The 23,979-nt window shown below is 46.7% G+C and overlaps 1 protein-coding gene across 1 annotated transcript in view; it reads right to left on the bottom strand.

Moving 5' to 3' along the window:
* Nucleotides 1-23,979, bottom strand: part of CFAP69 (cilia and flagella associated protein 69) — a 552,009-nt gene that overhangs the window by 109,725 nt on the left and 418,305 nt on the right. Inside the window, exon 19 of the mRNA XM_086941791.1 lies at nt 6,298-6,374. Within this exon, the coding sequence (XP_086797917.1) occupies nt 6,298-6,374 (77 nt within the window). The remainder of the gene's footprint in view (nt 1-6,297; nt 6,375-23,979) is intronic.

Below are 23,979 nucleotides of genomic sequence, written 5' to 3'. Positions count from 1 at the left end.
AATAGGCCTACAGAACAAGCTGCCACCGCAAAATGAATGTTTGGAAACATCCCTGCACTGTGTGACATGCACCTCATGGTGCGTGCCACATGGTGCAGGGATGTTTAGAGGGTAGGTGCCCCCCAGGCCCATAGAAGAGGCCCGAGGGATAAGGGGCCCTGCCAGGGGCCCCAAAGATACCTTCCACCTGTCTTTTCATGGCGGGGGGGACCGCCATGGAAGGGTAGGTGGAAACTGCCATCATAATTCTAACGGCAGAGCTGAGCATGGCTCTGCCGTCATTAGTGCATTATGGTGTCTTCCGACTGGCTCCTTGAGCCCGGCGGTAGTGCATTGCAGGTTTCACTCAGATAGTGGTAATTCTAATACGGCTGTTGTACTGAAACCTACGATGTCGGGCGGAATGCCTCAGACAGCTGGTCAGAGACTTTCCGCCCAACATCGTAATTTGGCCCAAATTGGAAAGAAGGACCCCAGTTGGCGTCTATTTCTGTAGAAATACACGTCATTCTCTTTTTTTCAGTGGCAAATTTGATTTTATGTTTTTTTCAGAAAGTACAAAATGCTTTTTATTGACATTGCACTCCCAGGGAAATCTTAAATGGTATAATATGGAGTGAATTTGGGCTTATGCATCACACTTTCACAGCCTCTACTATGAAAGTCAGACCTTTTCTTGAGTAACGGTGATAGGTTTGATCCAAGAGTGTACTTTAGTCCTTCAGGTTCAAGCCCTCCATTTGATTTTTCAAAGCAGCGCGAGCTTTTAACATATGAATATGAGATTTGCTTAAGATCTTTTCATTTCGGGATTAAAGGCTAGGTCAAATTACCTTGCCAAAACGAACATGGTGTACAAATCTGCTATTACTGAAATGAGCTCAGTTTAAAGAAGAGCATTACAATATATTTGCCTTGTGCCCCAATTAATGTGACACTAAATAACCGCCTTTGAGAACCGGTTTAAATGTTCTTAACCCTTATATTTCGAATGAGTACCAATACTGTAATTGGAGCAGTTTGTGATGTAACCATCACCCATTCATTAGTGCCTAGCCTTGTAAAGAAATAAAGAAAAGCAACCTGCTATCTGCTATCGGAGTTGAGGACATGGAGTCGTGGACCCGCCATATTGATAGATAATAAGCATGTCCTCCATTACAGAATGTAGTTCAAGACACCTGATTTCCACCTCAATAGATCTCTAGGGAATTCATCAAACGGCTATGGATTCCTTATCTTGTTCCGATACAGGTGCTCCACACATCACAACCTTGAAGAGCTCCTGCTCTGTATGCAAGTTTTCTCTGACCCAGAATAAGTATCAGGAAAGTAGCAGTGCAATGCTAGTGTCCTTGTGGTGAAAAACCATACCACAGGGAAGCAGAACGCCAAACGACTTAGGAAGAGGAATGCTCTAGTATGAGCTTAGGGTGGATGAGGAAAGGAAGAGTGCATTGGTAGAAAGGATCTGACAAGCAATTGGTCAATGGCTCAACTGAAGTTGCCCCCCTTTAGGTGCGGGATGCTTGTGCTGGTGGCAGACTGCTGTGGTAGAGTGGAAGAACCAGTGTCATCCATATATGGTGCATACAAAATTGTCCTACATAGTGGGCCCAAGTGGAAGATCATGCTTCGTTATGGAGACAGTGGATGATGAATGGATTCATAACCACATCGCTGCTGTGGTTATTTTTCCCCTGTGCTGAAAATTGCCAATTTGCTAGTGTCATGACGAGCTCAGCTCGTCATCAGCACAGCTCAACTGTGCCTCATGACGAGCTGAGCTCGTCATGAGCATGGAAGGGGATAAAGGGCACCTTTTTAATTGTGCTCATCTCAATATTTTTTATTCCATTGGGTGACCTCACTTTAGCAGATCTAAAATATAGTGAAACTCACATCTGTAGTTATATAGTACAGTTTCAAATGTTGCCAACTCAGCAGACAAGTTCTTCTACGTGACAGAAAGGTAATCAAAAGAGTATACACACAATAACACATAATTCAAGTATTTCTGTTTGTTGGAGCCAACAACATTAGTCCCACCAGCCTATGTTAGAGTTAACATGGGATGGCACATATAAACTGCTCTTTTAATTGATTGACAGAAATACATTTTGATGAATATAAACGTGTTATTTAGCCAGAATTGCAAAGGTCAAGTAGCATTGTTGTAGCAGATTCAAGGATTGTGGTTATTAAAAACATCCACATGCTTCCGGCAACTGTTCACAGAGCTGAAACAGTATGGAGCCCATGCGGGGTATCGGATAAACTGGCATAAGTCGGTCCTATACGACCCTCGGGGGCAGGAACAATGGACGGACCTGCCTGAGAGGCTGCAGACAACCAGTGAGGGATTTACGTACCTCGGAGTATATGTGACGCTGGATAGCGGCAGATCCTATGAACGGAATATGAAGCGGATAGTGCATAACTTTATAGAAGATGCGAACCGGTGGCGGCTGCTCCCTCTTGCTATCATAGGACGTTTAAAATGATAACGCTACCAAGGTTCCTGTACGCACTTCAAAACGAGTACTACCCCCTTCCCCGAAGAGTATTTGCGGAAATAAACACGGAACTGAGAACTTTTCTGTGGCTGGGGAAACAGCATTGACAACACTACAACGTCATCAGTATAGCAGAGGGATTTCACTCCCAAATATTGAGGCCTACTTTTTGGCAGAACACCTGGTCCCCGTTAACGACTGGCTCCACACCCCAGATGGCCACCCCACGTACGCCCTCGAGCGGTATGGCATGGCCACTCGACCCTGCACTTACTATATATATGGTGGGAGGGGGAGGGGGAGATTAGTCCCGGCTACTAGGCTTACCCTGGCGACGTGGAACAGAGCGACCAAGAGTATTGGTTGGGAGAAAAAGCCTACTGGGCAGACTCTGCTGTAGCACTGTGCCTGGCTGACAGAAGTGAGTAAATTAAGGGGGTTCCAGCAATGGGACGACATAGGGATTCAACACTGGGGGACGTGCTTGCCAAGGGGGAACTGAAGTCCTTCCAAGCACTGAGGAAGGAATTTGGTCTGCATCACACGCACTATTTTAAATATGCACAACTGCGACATGCGTGGCAGGCGGAAATGATCCAAATGGAAACACTTCCAGAATACGCGCCTCTGGAGGGCCGGCTTCTATAGGAACAAATCCCGGAAAGGGCGGTATCACTCACGTATAGAACATTCATGAATAACATAGCTGATGATCTGGGTATCCTCAGAAGGAAGTGGGAGAGCGAGGTGGGGGAAATGGATAATGTAGATTGGGATACAGTACTAATGCATCCAAGAGAGGTAGCTATTAAATCCAGGTTGAGACTTATCCAATACAATGTCCTTCATAGGACATACTACGACAGGGTACGGCTACACAAAATGGGCAGGGCTGAGGACACGAGCTGTTTGAGGTGTGGCCGTGCCGAAGGTGATTTCTACCATATCATCTGGTCCTGCCCGACAATTCAGATCTACTGGGAGGAGGTTTTATGTGAACTGTAAGAGGTGCTGGAGACCCCCCTGCAGTTAGACCCTAAACTAGTGCTGCTGGGTATGACAAACAATGTGGGTCTCACACGCCCCCTACTGATCTTCCTGGTCTTGGCCCTGATAGTAGCTAAGAGAGACGTGGCCAGGAAATGGGAGGGGTGGCCACACCGCCGCAGTTGGAAGAATGGAGAAGAGGGCTGGGTATTTACATGCCAGCTGAAAGGGTTACTTATAAGGCAAGAGGATGTCCTAAGAAATTCGGTAGAGTCTGGGGCAAATGGCGTCGATATCATGGACTAGATGGGGGGGCTCTGAAAGGGGACACAAGGGAAAGGTAGAGCCGTGGGAACAAGTGCATCGAATCGGGGGACGTCTGGGAAACAAATACTCGAGCCCAGGAAGAGCTCTAACGAGGCTATTTGTGTTGAAGGAGAGGGATTGGATTTTAATAGTGATGCTGGGTGAGTGGGGGTGGAAGGGATGGGTGTGATGACCGAAGATGACGTGATTGTAATGTTGTTCTATAACAAACTGGAAATAAAAATATTTTCAAAAAAATAATAATAATATTGACATGCATTGATACTTTGTTTATGGATGATCCTTGCATACAATTAAGTCACATCCATAATGACAAGTAGGTATCTGGTTTGCCTTTGAAGATTATATAATCTTGTCAGGTCCAGTGTGACTAGTTTGTATGCAATTGTCTCTAATTTAGGGATTCAAATTCGTCATCAGGGGAGCCCAATGTATCACCCTGTGGTGCAGGAATATATGAACGAATCAGGCAGTTACATTGGAGAATTTGTAAAACACGTGTGGATCTTCAGGAGGAAGTATTGAGATGGAGATACTGAATGCTCTTCACTGAGGAAACAATATTATCTTATTTTATTCTTCATCTCATCTTCCTTACTTGAGATATATTTATTTGTCTTTTATTGTTGTAGGTTTCTCTTCCTAATTTTCAAGACACATTTCCATTTTTTTTCAGGGTCAATATCAATACTGATCTTAGTTGGTAACCTTGGTCAAAACGTTGGTTTTCTCTTAATTCCTCGTGTAGTAGTGGAACTGATGGCTACGTCTGTTTCCATTGATACCCATTGGTTGTTCTCACTGTTAGTCTCATTATATGCAAGCAATGTCTTTATTTATATTAAGGACCCAAGGGAGACTATACCAACCATGCAGGAATCAAAAGTAAACTGTGGAATAGAGACACACCAAACAAGTTACCAGGACAACTCAGGTATTTGGCTTGCGGTGAGTTGCAGGGGTTACCCTTTGCATGAGATTCCAGCGTTTGGCATTCTGGGGAAGACTCTGTTACTTTACTAGTTAAGCATATAATTCCATTACTCCGCAGCAGATACCTACAGGCATTGTTATGCAAATTCAAAAGAACTCTGCTGAATTATGGTTGGGACTGATGCTATCACTTATGGGTAACATAGCCTCGCGCAGCAGCACTTTTTTTCGTAACGTTTTTTCTTTATTATCTCTCTTTCCAAATCGTAAATCATCTGGTGAGTGGACTGACTTTACCACATTAAAAACCATACATTAGCCATAACAACTCTTCATTTTTCTAGCTAGGGGAATGGAAGGCGGGTAAACGTCATTACTTACTGACTCATTGGAACATATCAAGATTCTGCATTAGAATGAGATGAGGGAAGAGACACACCATTTATTAAGACCGTGAAAGTGCGCCAACAATTATAAAACAGAGGTAAAATTGAACTGAAGCATCAAGGTACATGTTCTCCTCAATTCCCATCTGGACAGAGAAAGAGTTCCCACATTAGCCCAACAGGGGGACGTCTAGAGCTGAAAATAGGCAACATGAGGCACACTAGAGCTTTACTTTTGGAATACGCAGAATGCAGTAAATCAATTGCCAACCACACAAGAAATGCCATTAGTAGGTGTAGCTGGGAAATTACCCTGACCTTTCCTCAGGCAGCTTAAATGTTTCTGCCGATGACAGTTAAGCTAGATGGCACACAGAAAGCAGTCTCTACATGGTATCTGGCTAGAATGATAGCTAAACCCACAAGGGAGTTGGATATTAGAAACGTATGTGTCATTGACATAAGCTGTAATACGGATGCTCTAATGTTGGCAAGGACAACATATCAGAGAAGTTACATTTAAAAAAGGCTTTTCAATAAAAAAAAGAAATGACACGTCAGGCTGCTTGGAATGAACCATGACCATTCCTATGCTGCCATACATTTCTGTTCCCAAGCAAATTCTGTATAATTCGGTTCAAGTGTACCCACCAATCATAGAATATTGGCTTGACAATATTAAAGTACTGACTGGAATTATAAATCAGGGTGTGGAATGCAGTCCTGAGAAATGTCTTCTGGTTTCACATATCAATGAATAGCCACTGATAAGGAACTGTCAAATGCACTCACCGTCTTGTAACGCAAAGCACACAATACGAAACAGGGAGAGTTAACGTTAGCAACATAACTGTGGTAGTTAGAAGGTGTGTTGCAAGCTGAAGCTTTATTGTAAGCAATGAACCTAACTTTCATTGTGGTTACTGAGTTCATGTTTTGTACGGTTACTCAATAAGTACATAGTTTCTACCCTTCATTTTTTAATGAAAGTTGTAATAACTCTAAAGGCATGATGTAATATTTATGGTGCAGCATCCACTAGATCCAATCACATGAACGTTTTATAGAGTTTATTTCTCTAAGAAATGATATTCCTTATTAAATATAAACACACATATTGATTAAAACTAAATGAAGAAAATACTCACTTTAAAGTCAAGGTATCTACTTATGACGGAAAGTGTGACATAATCCTTGGCCTCCAACCCCGGCAAGTCTTCAAAACCTGTTTGCAAAGGTAATGAACAACAACAGAGGAGTGACTAAGTGAAAAGCTAATTAAACAAAATGTGCTCAAAAGAATTTATATTGTGGTGTCTATTTTTGTGTCTCTATACTGTACATATAAATGTGTGCACAAAACGTCATACACACACCCACATGCACAAGCATGAAGTACTTTGTCTCTATCTCCCCTTAAGGAACCAAAACCCCCTTTGAGGAGGACACCTCCCAAGGGAACTAATATCCCAAGTATTTTGCAGGAGGGAAGGAAAAATCTTTCTTTTTTATGAAGGACCCTCACTCATCACTAGTTGGTGACATGCTTCATCATTGGGTCCCCGCTGGGGTGGCCGAATACCCCCCCAGCATGCTACATCGCCTGATTACAGCGGAGCGGGATGTGGTGAGTGCAACAGTGCCCAAATTAGAATGTGAGTATAACTGTGTGCAGAATTTAAAAAATGCGAGATTGTAGCCTTTACAAAAGTCTTTAATAATGGCCAACCTGCATTGGATTAAAAACATAGTGGACGGACTACCAAGGTTCTGTGCTAGGGAACCTGAGTCCTTTAAATATAAAAAATGGTCAACATGTTTCTGCTGGTTTTAATGCAATTGCTCAGCATTCGTCAGGACATATCAAAAAAGTCCTCCGGTGGTGTACGTGTGCTAAGGCGCACCCTCCCGTGAGGCTCTACATGTGAAAAAATATCTTATTTGATGGTTTCACGGTCAGTAGCCGTGGTTATTCACTGCAATTTGCAGGAATATACAAAAAAATTAACGGGTGAAATAGACTCGCCCCTTCGGTGAGGACAGCGCGGGTTCACTTCACGTGGTGTCTCTTTAAGCACTTGCGACTCCCCGTGGTATACCTGCTCTCTCGACTGCTGTCTCCCAGAAAAGGTAATTCATCAATTGACAATAAAGCGATGAGTGAAAAGGAAAACACATAGGTATATACAAGCACCTTTGAAGTTGTATTCCGTGTTTTATAAAAATACATATTATTTTTCTTGTTTCTAAACAGACAAAGAAAACAGTAACTGTATAGTAGTGATGAATCATCTGACTCTGGCCTTTACAAGCACAAGGTCACCTATCATATAGCATGTCCTATCCAGTGGATACATATTATCCTATACATTGCTGATGTGAACATTTCCTTGTGCCAGAGTGGACCTGGAAAATGTAGGCAGTAGTACCTATCACGGGCATCATATCTGAGTTATGACTTTGGGCGTGGATGAGTGAGACTTTACTGTTGGTGAATATTCTTATTATAGAATAATTTTAAGGCATCGTTGTCATTTGGTCCACAAAGATAAATGACCAAACGGAAATACGTACACTACCGCCTAAAGTCATTCAAACAAGGCAGGCGGAAGGGAAAAAAATTACCAAAGACAAGTTTCTTGTTCTTCTCATGAATACGTCTGTACCACTCTTACAGCGGTTACTAAGAGGAGAAAGGCTGAGGAGAAAGAATAGCTTACAAACACAAGGAAGATTGTGGATATCCCAACAGGATTGTTCTGAGATGGAGTGTCAGAAAGTCAGGTAGCAGCTTGACTAATAACCTTCATGGGAACTTCTTTCAACAGGGCAGAAGTAGAAGCCTTCCCTCAAGCATAGCGAGCTATGAGCACTATCAGAGGCTCTTCAGAAGATATCTTGTAACCAGTTTTATCTACCACAACATCCACCATGATACTGTTTGTTTCCTGACCATTTAGACTGCACCTGGCTCTTCACAGATCTCTCTGCAGCCCCTCCCCCAGAAAACTTGAATAACATGATAGTGGTGCCCCTGGCCACATTAGGGCACCATCATGAACCAAAATATTTTCGAGTTAGCCCATGAAGTGCATTATGGGGCGCTCCTTCACAGTAACAGTGATTAACAATTGAGCAGCTCTAGCTGCTCATTTATTATTCTTTCAATTTTTTGGGGGGTGATTATGTTTTTTGTGGGTGTCCTAGTCGCATTAGGGACACTCAATGCTGCTTTTTGTTAGGGGGCACTGGCAAAGCCCCAGTCTGCCGTCAGCGCCCTGCATGCAGCCCCCAAGGTATGGGGCTGCTGCAGGAGCCAGCCACACATTTTGTTTGTGAGCGGGCGCCCCGTTTTTCAGTAATTGACTGCTGGAGAGGGGGGCACATGGCCAGCACCCATCCCAGGTGCCAGTGGGTATCGGTTCCATTGGTTTGCTCCCGCCCGACTGGAGCAGCTTTTGTTTCTGCTACCGCTAGGCGAGAGCAAAGCTATGTTACCCACCCGAGAGTGTGCCGGCAGAGATTTAGATATATACTTCCTGCCTGCACTCCCTTTTACAAGGAACAAGTCAGTATCCCGGGAGATGTGGTCACTGGGACACTAGCTCTCTTAGGGCCATATGGGATGGGATCCATGAGGCTGTCTTATGTCTCTTGTAGGGGCGGCCCAAGCCCACCTCACCAACTTACACATCAGGCCCCAGGGGATGGGGTCCCCAGGGCCATTTGATGACTCAGATAAGGGGTCACTATGCCCTCTCCCTAAAATAATGATATTAGCAGAGGGAGATGGGGACCCCAAGGACCTTTAAATGGCTAAGGGAATGGGGCTGCACACCCCTGCCCCAAAATAATGAAAGCAGCACTGGGGGTTAGGGTCCACTGGACCTTTTAATGGATTTCAAAATAAAAGTGTGAGAGCCCACCCTTTTAAAAAAAATATTTAAACAGTAATGTTTAAAAAAAATGTTTTAGCCCCCCTGGGTTCCCCTACCAAGCCTAAGGGGTCCCTACCTTGCACCCCACAGTTTTTTCTATTTCTTCAGGACATGCGGACTAAAATCCCTGAGTGCTAAAATGCCTGCCACAACATATTTGCTGATGATGTGGCAGCCAATCATGTCCTTATCTTTTAACCTGCCTTTTCTGTATTGCTGTTCAATTTTACCAAAGTACATGGGGAAAACACATTTTGGGATCTCCCTTGTTCTTGGCCCTTGCTTGATGGATAAGGCCAAAACTTTCCAGGAAGGAGCTGAGGTAGATGAATCTGTTTTTGAAAAGTCTCATTAAGATTTGTCAAACAGCGCCACAGAATACCTGGGAAACTTGGAGAGAGTCTACTCTCTTGACATTTGAGGCACTACATGGAGTATAGCCTGGCAAATGTAGAGCGGTACTGCTATCTACAGGTGGTACATACCCTTAGGGTACATGTATCAGGGGAGAAGCAACTAGCGGAGCCATCACAGTTAGAGGATATACTTTTTCTAGATCCTATGACGGATAAAGCCATCTCCCTTACAAAAAGATAATGAACAACGCACCTGACACTCTGGGCACCTTAAGAGACAAGTGGATGACTGACCTGGGAGAGCTAGAATATGATGAGTGGGGAGAGGCCCTGCAGGGCCAATGTGTCCTTGCAATACGAGTAGGGGTTTGAATTGATAGAATTCACTTTTCGATGCCCTAATTACCCTATGATGATGTGCGAGTTAGCATCATATGACTAACTAATGCAGTTCGTATATGCACTTATGCTGAATTTCTATTCTCACTCATTGCTTATATTCAAATGTATGTGTGACCATATTAGTTTCTTAGCTTAGCCTGTGTGCCACCATTTTGTGTAAACCCTCTGTGCCTGCGGGCCCTGCTCGCTCATATGCCCCTCCCGCAGGAATACAGAAATGTACTAAGACAGCAGTTTTCGTTTCTCAGCTTACTGTGGCCGAAACTAACAAGTCTCTTTATCAGTAATGTTCTCATGCCCAGAGACGCCGAAGCCTAGCTCCATGGCCTTGAGTAGAGATAATAATGTATCCCTTGCAGGTGCAGATGCCTGCTGTATGAGAGCATTGTACACTGGTCTGAGGCTCGGTGATTTTCCACAAGGGGCGTACCCCTCGTTACTGTATTGCATTATAATGTATTGCTGTGAGGCAGAGAGACAGTCCTCTCGTTCGCACTCCTAGGAGTGAGGTCGGACAGGGCCCTCTCATATGAGTGTTGTTTGGCCTAATAAAGACTTTTGTTTATTCTTCTCCACTGTCCGGCTGACTTCCTATATGGTAATTATAGGTGAGTGCGGTAAGTCACTCGGGTGGATTTGAGCCACGCTTATCAGATGGCGCCCGAATAGGGACCCCGCGATAAGGATCTTTCTCACCCGTAAGTGGGTAGCAGAAGACCGGGGACCCGCTGGTCGGCACGGTGGGCCCGGGTACCCATCTGATGCCGAGCTTGGTTCTCGCAGCGCTGCCCCACCCTGCTGATCGGGAGAGGTCCCGGTTCGGATCTTACGCCGGGGTCCAGAAGGCGGAACTTGAAGCTGACCGTGTTGGTCTTGGCAGCCGGAGGTGGAGAACGGTAGAGGTCGGTGCCGCCTACGGAAGGTGAGTGGTCCACCTGTGATTGTTGCAAGAACGGGAGTGTTCCGGGAGACTAGAGTGTCTCCGATGGTTTGAGGAGCCGGTGTGCTCCTGGGGCTAGTGTGCTCCGGGGAACTCAGAGTACGAGTTGGTGCTCTGACAGACTTGACGAGGTTGGGGATGCATTTAGAGGTAATTGTTTGTAGCGATCCGACCGAATGGTACTGTGGTGAAGGCGTGGCTCATTGTGGGTAGACTCCGGTACTTACCCTGAACTCCTAGTGTGGTGGTTCAGTGGAGGTGAGATCTGGGTTTCCCGCGGTAAAGCGCGCAGTGATCCATAGTGCCGCATGGGTGGCGGATCTGTTCCCCGTCCTCAGAACAGTTAGCGTACTGTTCGGTCTGCGGTAGAGTCCAGGTTCCCCAGGACTTGGTCGACGGGCCTTTTCCCATTTGGTAACACGTGTTTGAAGATATTGTATTTGTGTATGTGTGGGTTTTTCCGATGTATGTCTAGATGTGTGTGTGAACGAGCTCGAGTTTTGTGATTCAAGGTAACGTAGTTTGTGGAGAAGTGCTACTTTTACATCAAAGTAAAGATGCCGTGTTTTAGCAAGTTACGATGTTTTGGATGCTGTTGTCGACCCTCAGATACTAGACTGGCCGAGAGCCAACCTGCACCCCCTGAAGGGACACCGAGTTTTGATATGTATGTCAAACATGGACTGGTCCCGATTTTGTTTGGTACTTTGTGGCATCGGTACACTGCTGATAATGTGGATCTACAATGGCCTTTGACGGGTTCTTTTGATGAAGCTAAGTTGGATTATTTGCAAGACAAACTGTTTGCTAGGCGTAGCCGTCAGAGTATGTTTGATTCTTTGCGAGTGTGGCAGAAAGAGGCCAGGAAGCGCAAGCTGAGAGATGAGAAAGAGGCTTATAAAAAATCCACCCAGACTATGGCGCAGAAGGCGAGGGAACAGGTGGGGAATGAGAATGCGCTACGTATGGAGCGCGCAGATAGACTTTGTAGGTTGAAAGAAAATAAAAGTTATGTAGTGCGAGAGGACGACCCAGATGAGATGGAGGACATTTTGAATACCCGACCCCCTCCCCCTTATGCCCCACAGCCCTTGTACCCCTCTTTGCCACTTTCGGCCCCTAGTAGTGCCGTTCCGGGTCCTTCAGCAAGTGCCCCCCAACTATCCTCGCCCTCGACACCCCTCGTTTCTCTACTCCAGACCACTTCACCTGCACCCTCACCATTTTCTTTAGCACTCCCTACTGTTTCAGCTAGTACCACCCCCAGTCAGGAGATGCTAACGCCGAGTCGAGGCGCAGGTAGCGGATTACTCTCGCAGGTACGGAAGTTGCTTACGCGTTCTACGGTTGGTTTAGATGAAAAGAGTATGGTGGCTAATCAGGCATGTCAGTGGGCCAGGAATAATATTTATTCGTTCGAAGATATTTGGTCCACTATGAAAGATTTTGAGCCCTTGATGCAGCAGCACGCTTTGTGGCACATGTCCAATGTATTGATACCGCTATGGGAGCAGGGATATGGAGGTGTGGCTCCGGCGGTTTTACGGGATATACAGGCTGGAGCATATAGAACGAACACAGGGGTGAAAGAAGTGATGAGTAGTCTGCGTACGCTATTGCAATACAGGAATGAATTACCCTCTGCTGGTACACCCCACTTCCCAGGTCTCCACCCAATGCGCGAGGTGCACCCTATTTTTCACCCCGAGGTCCCCGAGTTGTTAGACCCGGTAACGAAGGCTGTTACCAGGAACAGAATTGATGCACATTTTCAGGAGCAATGGGTGTATACACCATGGAAGAGAAGTGAGGTGTTGTCATTGAAGGCCCAGCTACCGGATTCTAGAAAGAATCCGACTGCCTATTACAAAGAGCTTACGGAAGCGGCGTCTTCTACTGTGATGACGTTGGCTGATGTTGAATTGTTTTTCGGGCTTTTGGTCCCGGTTGATGTGTGGCGGCAAGTGAAAGGTGCGGATCATACGGAGGAGCTGGGAGGTACATGGCAGGAGTTGCAGGATTGGGATAAGGAGCGTAAGCCAGGAGAGAAGCCGAAGGCTGAAATATTAGCTTTGCCAGGGCGCATAATAAAGTATATGCACTCCCTCATCCCCCCGAAAAAGGTAGATTGGGACAAGTTGACGGCTTGTAAGCAGAAAAAGGATGAAGCGGTCTCAGATTTCTTTACGAGGTTTGAGGAGACGTTTATGGATTACAGTGGACAGGATGTGTCACAAGATGGCGGATTGCGGCTTTTTGTTAATAGGTTTGTTACAAACTTATTGCCCGAAATATCCGCTAGATTGCAAGCGTCGGAGAGTACATGGACAACGTCCTCTCCTTCAGGTATCCTCAGTATGGCACAGTATTATGAACACAGGGAAAATGAGAGTAAGGACAAGCAGGAAAAGAAGGCTAAGGATTTGAAGACGAGAGTTTTGTTACAGCAAGTGGCTAGAGGAAGGGGGAGAGGTGCAGCGCCGAGTCGGGGGGGCGGCTTTGGGAAAGGTGAGAGTAGGGAAAGGCTGGGACCGAATCAGTGCGCCAAGTGTAAGCAGGAAGGGCATTGGTGGCGAGATTGCCCACTGCTCCAGTCAGGTGCCGGCCCCGGACGAGGACGAGGACGAGGTAGTAGTGATTTTGGGAGACAGGCTGCGCGATCAGAAGGAGGCGGGAGACCGGGAGGCAATTACTTTGACAACGGGGCAGACAGACAACAGTCGCAGAGGGGCGGTGGTCAGTACTACAACGAGGATTACTCAGTGGACGATTTGACAGGGTTCTCCCACAACTAGGACAGCGTAGGACAGAGCATGGGACCAGTACTTATGGAAGTTGATCAGAGGGGACCTTATGTCGAAGCTGACTTAATGGGGTCTCAACAGAAATTTCTAGTGGATACGGGTGCAATGAAAAGTTCAGTGGCTCGTTCTCGGGTCCCAGGGGCGGCTCTGTCTGGCAAGAATAACATCTCCATGGGTTTTGCAGGAACTCCGGTGATTAGCCCCATTTCTAAACCTCTCACGTTGACGATTGGCCCTTTTACTGTTGATTCACCGTTTCTATTGACATCCAATTGTGGGGAAAATTTGTTGGGCCTAGATTTATTAAAAAGGTTGCACGCCACCATCTATTGTTCTCCAGACGGCGTGTACCTTACTCTGGGCCCGAACGTTGCTCGTCCATTCCAGTGTTTTTCGAAAGACGATCCATTACCACCTGAATTCCAAGGTATACCCGACAGCCTGTGGGCTGTCAATGATACGGAAGTAGGTAAAATGGACATTGCTCCGGTGACAATAAGAGTGAAGGTGGGAGCGAAATTGCCCCGAGTTCCACAGTACAGGATTCCTAGGGAGGGGGAGAAGGCCCTGTTGCAAATAATACAAGATTTAATACGGTCTGGTGTAGTGGAAGAGACTGATTCGAATATATGCAACAGCCCTATTTTACCTATCCTCAAAAGACGGTCACCCGAAGCTACTGATAATATTCCTGATGTTTATAGATTTGTGATTGATTTGCGACATGTAAATAGGGTAGTGGAGCCACAGTACCCGGTGGTCTCGGACATTACAACAATATTGACAATGATACCCCCTTCGGCTAAATATTTCTCTGTCCTAGATTTGAAAAATGCTTTCTTCAGTATACCAGTACATGAAGAGAGCAGATACCTCTTCGGATTCTCATTGGCTGGCCGAAGCTTCCGCTTTAAAAGAATTCCTCAGGGGTACACTGAGAGTCCGAGTATCTATAGTCAAGCGCTGAAGGCACAATTGGATGAGCTGGAACTTCCACCTGGCAACGTCATGTTGCAGTATGTGGATGATATCCTAATAGCATCGGATGACGAACAGGGTTGTCGGGATGCTACTGTGAAATTACTCCATCATTTGGCTGCGAGGGGGCATAAAGTGTCCCTTCCAAAATTTCAATACTGTCGAACGGAGGTCACCTATCTCGGTCACCTCCTTTCGAAAGTGGGGAGGAGATTGACGCCAGAGCGCATAAAGGCGATCACTAACATGCAGGTCCCTAACACGCAGCGAGAGGTGCGCGCGTTCTTAGGCATAACATCGTATTGTCGTCAGTGGATACCTAACTATGCGTTACTAACAAAACCCCTATTGTATCTGACTACCAAAGAAGTGCGCGAGCCCCTACCCTGGACCCCTGCATGTCAAGAAGCGTTTGAGTCACTAAAAACGTCTTTGTGTTCTGCGCCAGTTCTTGGAACACCTGATTACCAGAAGCCTTTTGTTCTTTACGTGCACGAGGCGGAAGGTTGCGCGTTGTCTGTCTTAACTCAGTGTTTTGGGGGGAAGCAGAGACCGTGTGCGTACTTCTCTGCAATGCTCGATAATGTGGCAAGAGCGCTGCCGAGCTGTCTGAGAGCCACGGCGGCTGCTGCGGTCTCTATAAGACAATCGGCAGGGCTCGTGCTGGGATCAGACCTCACAGTAATGGTACCGCATGCTGTGGACATTTTGCTGAACAGGACACAGACGCAGCATTTAACAAGTGCTCGTCTGACGGGTTACGAGATGACTCTTTTTGCACCCCATGTAACGATTAAAAGGTGTGCTACACTGAACCCCGCCACCTTGTTACCTATCCCTACAGACACAGATACAAAAGACGATGACATACATGACTGTCTGTACAGGACTGAAGAGGAGACAAAGGGGAGGGTGGATCTGACAGACAGGCCCTTGGAGGAACCAGATGGGGAATTGTATGTTGATGGATCCTGTTTTAAATTACCAGACGGTACATCGACAGCAGCATATGCAATAACAACATTACAGACGGTGGTGGAGACTTCTAGAATACCTTACAATTCTGCCCAGGCTGCTGAGATTATTGCCTTACTGAGAGCATGTGAGTTGAGTGAGGGGCTAGATGTGAACATTTACACTGATAGCCAATACGCCTTTGGCGTGGCTCATAATTATGGGCGACTTTGGGCAGAACGGGGATTTTTGACTTCCCATGGCCAACGAATACAACATGGTCCACTGATATTACGACTGCTAACGGCACTGACACTACCTAAAAGACTCGCTGTGATAAAATGTAGCGCACACAAGACAATAGTGGATGATGTGGGAAGAGGCAATGCTTTTGCTGATGAGACAGCAAAGGAAACTGCTAGAGAAAAATTACCACGGATGTTTGTGGCAGGGCCAGCTAGATGGGTCCCAGATGTTCATATGTTTGCAGACACTGTACAGAGTGTCAAGAACATACAAGGAAAAGCGACAGACGAGGAATTGAGAGCATGGAAGGATGGGCAGGGACGACTGGATGCGGATGAATGTTGGACAGACACGACAGACAAGAGACGATGGTTGCTACCGAATGCGTATGTTCTTCCAGTAGTGACGATGGCGCATGGGCCTGCCCATGTGAGCGCCAAGGGCATCTGTAAGCTGTTAGACCCGGTGTGGAGTAATAAAAATATCTCTAAAATGGCCATTAATTTGGTTCGTCAGTGCATGGTGTGTTTGAGACATAATCCTGGAAAAGGTACTCCCGTCCCAACTGGAAATTTCGCACCCCCCTCTTTCCCTTTCGAGGTGATCCAGATGGATTACATCGAAATGGAAAGGGTCAATAACTTGAAGTACGTCCTGGTAGTCGTATGTGCTTTTAGTAGGTGGGTGGAGGCGTACGCTACGAAGGATTGTACAGCCATTTCTACTGCTAAAATGTTGATAAAAGAGTATTTCTCCTGTAGGAGAGTAGGGTCTGCAATCCCATGATCACCCAGATTTTTTGCTTTTGTTTCACTGGTTTACGACTTTCTCTGGCTGTGGGCCTGCCAATCAGACCCACAGCCTGGCTGTTCTCTTTCTAAATTACGACATGTACCCTAGGTGCATTTACCAATTGGTACTGGGCCACCTTATCAGACCCCGTAACGCAGGGCATAGGTGTACCCAGGGCCGCCAGGGGCTGCAGCATGTATTATGCCACCACTGGCTGGCCTCCTAAATTTGACACAACTGGCTGCATGACAGCTGGGGCAAAGCCGTGTAACCACCCTTTGCTTTAGGTATAGTAGCCCTATATCTAACCGTACAATGGACGCCCGAGTTCCTATCAGTCACTCCTATGGCAGGCCTTGACAATCCTGAAGGCAGAGTGCGTGGGCTCGTGTGAACTAGGTTCTGGCCCGAGCCGAGCCCGGTTGCAGCTTGCGGAACAAAGATCCAATGGCTGTTCCATGATAACGTGTACCACATCGGTAACTTCGGTGTCGCGTTATCAAGACATGTCGAGTAAGGTGTCATACGAATCGGGATGCTGCCCCCTCACCAATTCTGGCGACGAGGTTAGCATTCCGCCCTTCTAGAGGGACACGACATGTACGTAACTGTGAACCCCGGTTAAAGTTAACTAAAGCCTCAGCTCCACAAAATGGACGCTGCCACCACAGACACGAGTCTGACCTCCTGCTGCTGGGAGTCCTTCCAGCGAGGAGCGCTTGGACAAAGGGTTTCCTGTCAAGGGCGGTGTTCGCACCGTCCCAGACAGGGTTTGTGTATTCTGGGTAGGTAGGGCTTTTGCGAGAAGGTGACTGCGGAGTGGCACCCCGGTGCTCACTACGCATCTGCCGGTCAGAACCAGTTCCAGGGGCGCCAGCCCTGGCCTGGGGAAAGTCCGGCAGGGGAGAGGGGTGTAACTACCCCCCTTCCTGGTCCCACCCTTAGGGCAGGACCTAGTCATGTACCCACCCCTTTCTTTAGGATAAAGGCCGGAGCGGGGACCCTTCCAAATTAGATCATCTTTGAATCAAGAACTACTTTCTACGAAAGGACATTCGAGACTCTTCTCAAGATTTCTCCCTTGTGACTAAGGAGTAGTCACCCTGCATCAGCGGGCACCATCTAAGAACTCTGCGGTTTGCTGCAAGTCCTTCCTCAAGGAATCCGACGGCCCAGCTCGACGAGAACCGGCTTCCCTGGCACCTCTGACCTCTACCCACGTCATCAGCCCAGCTGTGATCTGTGGGTGCGACGAAACCTCGAGGGACCGGCCATCATCAAAACCTGCACGCTCTTAACCAGCACGACCATCGAAGTAATTCCCTGGTGAGTGCTCTGGGGTCCGAGAAGCCCCGACCCTGAGCCGCTCCAGCACCGAAGTGCAGTCTCCCAGCATCTCCACGATCTGCGTGGGGCCCTTCTGCTCGCTGCTCAACACGTTGTCCGGTCACTAGCCGCTGGCTTGTGCCCTCCTGTGACGACATCCGACAACCAACGCTGCTGGTCTGGTTGCTCCAGACTGGCCTTTGCTTCTATCTTTGAGAGAAGCACCCCGGACCCTCCTGGTCCCCTCAAGACGCCATTTTAGGCCCACCACGCGGCCCTGAAATCTGCCAAGGCTTGTTGCCCCAATCCTGGGCCCAGCGACGCCGACAGCATCATCCTTCGTGGGACAGCTCGCACCTCCATCCGGGTCGCCGACAACGCCTCCTGGTCCGTGAGACTGCAGAGCCTAGCGTCGCCCACTCACCTAGTCGAGGTGAAGGCCAACCGGTGCCCTCCTGGTACCCTCTGACTACTGGCTAGTAGTACGAACTTGGTCCCCTCTGCTTTCAGGTGTCAACGATCTCTGATCCAGGCTTGGATCTCTACGAACTATTCATCACTGGTCGCCGGCCAGCAACTCCTTTTCTTCCGGCTCCTGGCTCGTCAGCGAAGACCCCGACGCCTGTAAGACTTGTGCAGCCGCAGCCCTCGTGGCTAGGTAACTCGGCATTTCGGTGCCTGCATAGCCTCTTTACTCTAGGGTCCTGAGTCCCTCGCTTCCGACTTGCCTTATCGGGTCCGCCCGAGACCTCTAAACTTTCCGTGTCCTCGGACACTTGTTTTAATTGTGCACTTGAAGTATTTTCCTAAGAGATTTGGTTTGTGCTTAGTACCCTGTCCTCATAAAGAGTACAGGGCTGTTGTGAATCTTAATAAATATCCTGTTTATTTTCATAACACTTGTGTGGTGTCCTTTCACTTGGTGTTCAAGGGGTACATGTGTGGTAAACAGCTGGCTTAACACGCCCTCTCGAGTCTTTAGCCTTAGACTGCTCGTATCCACGCTACTAGGATAGCTGGTCTATAGGTTGACTTACAACCAATCATCATAAGGGTCGTTTGGAACGATACATAGCGGTCGCTAGAATAGCGAACGCTGCATATCGGGCCAACTTCTCACATCTCCCGTTTCGGATTACCTAGGGTGATCTGGAGTGATAATGGTACGTCTTTTAATGCTGAATTAGTGAAACAAATATGCAAAGGGTTGCACATTTCGCAGAAGTTCCACTCAGCCTTGCATCCTCAGGCAGCAGGACTGGTGGAACGGTTTAACGGCACGCTCAAGCTAAAAATGGCCAAGATATGCGAGAGTACAGGTCTCCGTTGGCCAGACGCACTTCCCTTAGCTTTGCTTTCAACGAGAGTCACTGTAAATGCAAAGATGGGCGTCTCCCCCCATGAGGTGGTATTCGGCCGTCCGGCCAATATCTGGGGAGTGCCCAGACCTAAATGTTTCTCTGAAGTACCATACCCTCTGTTGACAGATTATCTGTATGCTTTGACTAAAGATCTTCGTTCTATTCATCAGCAGGTAGCAGACACTCTGAAGCCGTTGCCGGAGGGGCCTGGACACACCATCCACCCAGGGGACTGGGTTGTGGTGCGACGATACCAGCGGAAGTCTTGCCTGGAGCCAAGGTGGTCAGAGCCGCGTCAGGTGCTCCTCACCACGCGCACGGCGCTTCGGATCGACGGCAGGAAAGCGTGGACACACGCCTCACATGTAAAGCGAGTCCCGCTTCCGTTACCCTTTGACAAATGGGTCCAGGATGGCATCGCTGATCAAGAGCACGAGTCTATACCGAGGTATGCTCCTTTCTCGGATGCTTCACTGATTGGAGAAGAGCGTAGCGGAATAGAGAATTCAGTGAGCTCTACTACTCCCCTTGCTACTAGTGAAGAGACATCAGAAAGTCCAGCGTTTGCCACAGATACACCTGTTTTGTTCACGGATCCTGAAGTGCCAGGGAGCACTCGCTATAATTTGAGGCCCCGAACAAGAAATAACAAATAACAGTGCTGAAAATGATGGACTAGACATCGGAAGAAGGGCTTAGTGGATTTCCTGAATAAGAAGATTTAGTGGTAGGGATGGACTTATAAGAGCCCTGGTGTTTAGCCGAAGATTGTGTTCTCTGAGACTATAGAGTGGTGCGGGGCCCGAATTAAGTGCTCCCCTTGTTTCTGAATTGTTGAACAACATCGGTGGAATAAGGTATGGACGGTAAAAGCCTGCCTGTGAGGCTTTGAAGGACACAGGGAGAAGATCCCTTTTTAAGGGTTGAAGAACCCCTCTGGCCGGTTGAGGATTGTCTGGGACTATTTTTTTTAGTAGTAGTGTGATTTTTTATTTTTGATTTTTGGTACTAAGATTATTCAGAATGTATCCCTTTGGGCGGCCCATTCCTGATGAGGAGCAGCCCTTTGCAGCTCCCCCGAGACCTGAGCCTGATTCCCCCTGGTTGGCCCTTCCCCGAAAGGGAAAGATAGTGGTTATAATTATCATTCTGATTGCCTTTCTAGTGACTCTTGGAATATTGTTTTTCCTAGATAAAGCTTATCCCGTTCATGTATTCGCACCCACACCCACCGCTGTTCCAGAACATAATATGATTACTGTTGATTATGGTGAAAGAATGATGCGGAAAAATTACAAGGACAATGTTTTTATTAAGACTTTGCACCATGCACACGCCACTACCAACTTGACAGATTGTTGGGTTTGCGGGCTTTTACCTTCTGCTGCCTATAAGAAAGATAGATTCCTCGCTCTCCCTTTGACGCCAGTGAATAGTTGTGTGGGGTGGTATACTCTTATAGGTCTTGTTAAATATTTTCAGCAGCCAGATTCCCTGACTCCCCGCCTGCAGAATAGGGGGTGGAAAATGACAATGCGAGTACGCCCTCTGCCTTCATCTTCCCTTGGACGAATATATACTGATGGACGTTTTGATCAAACTTTTATAGAGACCTGTGAGAAAAAGTTGGGTCGATTCCTGACACCAAATGATACTGACAGACAGAGGGATAGTTTCCTGAAATTGAATGCCACTTTGTCCTACAGACACCCTCCGAAGAGTAACAACAGTTCCAAGTCTCTGATACCCTTGGCTGTGGTGGGTCCTTCTCCATTTTTCTGTATAGAGGGAAGGGGTCCCATAAAAGTTGGTAATAGCTCCTGCAATGTGACTGCTTCAATACGCTTGCCCGTTAGTCCCTCTTTGATTGCCCCACCCAGTATCTATTTCATTTGCGGTGATAGTGGATACTTATGGTTGCCTGAGGGTTGGGGTGGGGTGTGCTACCTGGCCTATATGATTCCCCCTGTGTATGTGGCTCCCTCCGATTACCACAAAACTCATCGTCGATTTCCCAGTCCTCAGGAGCAGCCACAAGAGCAGCGAAAAAGGAGGGAACTTCAGGTAGATGACGTCGATCAGACAGACACTTCGTACCAACAATGGACTGATTTTTCTAAGGGTTTGCTTCCTTTCTGGGGTCCGATATTTAACAGCAGGGCTATTAGACGACTGTCTAGGGTAATGGAAAAGGTGGTTCTGACTGAAGCCGACATTACGACTAATATATCTGTTGAAATTCAGGCTATGAGATTATTTACGATCCAGAACAGGATGGTTCTTGACGTCATACTGGCTGATAGGGGTGGGGCCTGTCGCGTCATCGGGACGTCTTGCTGTGTTTATATACCTGACTCCGCCCCGACTGTTAATTTGGCAGTACAGAAATTACATAGATTGGCGACTGAACTACATCAGGATAATGGGACATGGTCCCTACAAGGGTGGCTCTGGGGTGCCTTCTCTTCCTGGGGTTGGAAAATATTGATGGGTTTGGTCGGAGTGGTGAGTGTAATTCTGACTTGCTGCCTTTGCATATATTGCCTCCCTCCATGTTGTTCAATGTGTGCTGCAAATATGCGTCCTAAAAAGAAGTTACCTGGTCAATATACCACTTCTATGATTACTGAAATTCCTGCTGATGCAAGTTGGTTAATGTTTATTGCAGAAGATGTTCTAGACTAAAGATATAAAGTCCTGCCCCTAGAATGGATGTCGGCACTACCTTTTGCAAATAAATGAGGCTATAGTTAGCCAATGATGCTAAAAGGAGGGTCTGATAGAATTCACTTTTCGATGCCCTAATTACCCTATGATGATGTGCGAGTTAGCATCATATGACTAACTAATGCAGTTCGTATATGCACTTATGCTGAATTTCTATTCTCACTCATTGCTTATATTCAAATGTATGTGTGACCATATTAGTTTCTTAGCTTAGCCTGTGTGCCACCATTTTGTGTAAACCCTCTGTGCCTGCGGGCCCTGCTCGCTCATATGCCCCTCCCGCAGGAATACAGAAATGTACTAAGACAGCAGTTTTCGTTTCTCAGCTTACTGTGGCCGAAACTAACAAGTCTCTTTATCAGTAATGTTCTCATGGCCAGAGACGCCTAAGCCTAGCTCCATGGCCTTGAGTAGATATAATAATGTATCCCTTGCAGGTGCAGATGCCTGCTGTATGAGAGCATTGTACACTGGTCTGAGGCTCGGTGATTTTCCACAAGGGGCGTACCCCTCGTTACTGTATTGCATTATAATGTATTGCTGTGAGGCAGAGAGTCAGTCCTCTCGTTCGCACTCCTAGGAGTGAGGTCGGACAGGGCCCTCTCATATGAGTGTTGTTTGGCCTAATAAAGACTTTTGTTTATTCTTCTCCACTGTCCGGCTGACTTCCTATATGGTAATTATAGGTGAGTGCGGTAAGTCACTCGGGTGGATTTGAGCCACGCTTATCAGAATGGTACAGCTCTGTATATATTAGACAGATCCTATTACTCAAGAACACTGTTTTACATAATTGGGAGGAGAAACTTCTGTCACTACTTGAGATGATACGGGCAGGAGGACATCATTATTCACATTCAATGGACCTGCCCAGTTATCCAGAACTACTGGGAGGGAGTAACAAGAGTAATGCCCAGGGTCCTGAACATACACATGGAGCTTAGCTGGGCCAAATACTCAAAGTTATGGTTGGAGGTGGGGGCTAGGACGGCTAAACAGAATGTGGCATGAGCATGGGGTTACCCTGTACCTCCTGGGATTTCCGACTGGGAGAAGGACATAGGCGAGCGTCAACAGGCCGAGAAAGTGGTGCACCCGAGCAGGGGGTGCCCGTGAAAATGGCAGAATATCCTAGGTAGCCGGAGTGCCTTTCACAGACATGGATGCCACTAGACCCACATTGGACGGGGTTGTCATGATTGTTGCCCATGGTGAAATGGGGGGGGGGGCAACGAATATTTGTCTCTTCAGCTCCAGTTTCCTATAGAACGCTACTCTGAACTCATGTATGCATTTCATTATGCCTCTCTCCTGTAACTGACTGTAGTGTTCCGAAAAGGAATAAAAGCCTATTTAAAAAAGAAAATACTCCTTGTGAGCAGCCGGCACTCCGGCAACTGTTGAAATATTAAGATAATAGTTCCACTTTACAAAAATATTTTGAATATGTTGCAAATCAGTAGTATACTTCGAGAAGCAAATAAATAGTGATTGAGAAAAAAAGCATATAATTATATTTCATCGCTCTGTTGAATTCAGTATAACACATAATTGAATATAGCATATGGTGTAGTCAGGAAACGTGCAGTGACAAACTGCTAATTTAGAAGAGTATAAATCGGTGAGAATGCAAATATATATTTGTTGAATAGAATAATGAACTACAAAGAAAAATTATGAGGGGAAAATTTTACTCAGGGGTCAGAGCCAAAATAGTTCCTGATTTTTTGGGATTCATAGAGATGAATGCAGGGCCAGTATCAGGAAAGGAGTGGGATTTAATGCATCTGAGTAATCCTACAGCAGGTCAAATCAATGTCCTGTAAAAAATTGTAAAAGCTGATTACACTGTATGTTGCAGAGTGATCCCTTATTTGGTAGTCATCCCAATGTTTCACTTTTTGTTTTGGACTCACTTGCTAACAATCTTGAGCTCTAACACAGAGGCACTGCTATTCAGTGTCCCGTGTATGTGCTCTGACTTCTAAAACATATTGAAATTAGCT

The sequence above is a fragment of the Lissotriton vulgaris genome, chromosome 10 (assembly GCF_964263255.1).
Source record: "Lissotriton vulgaris chromosome 10, aLisVul1.2, whole genome shotgun sequence".
Classification (NCBI taxonomy): Eukaryota; Metazoa; Chordata; class Amphibia; order Caudata; family Salamandridae; genus Lissotriton; species Lissotriton vulgaris.
This window is presented reverse-complemented; position numbering and strand designations above follow the sequence as displayed.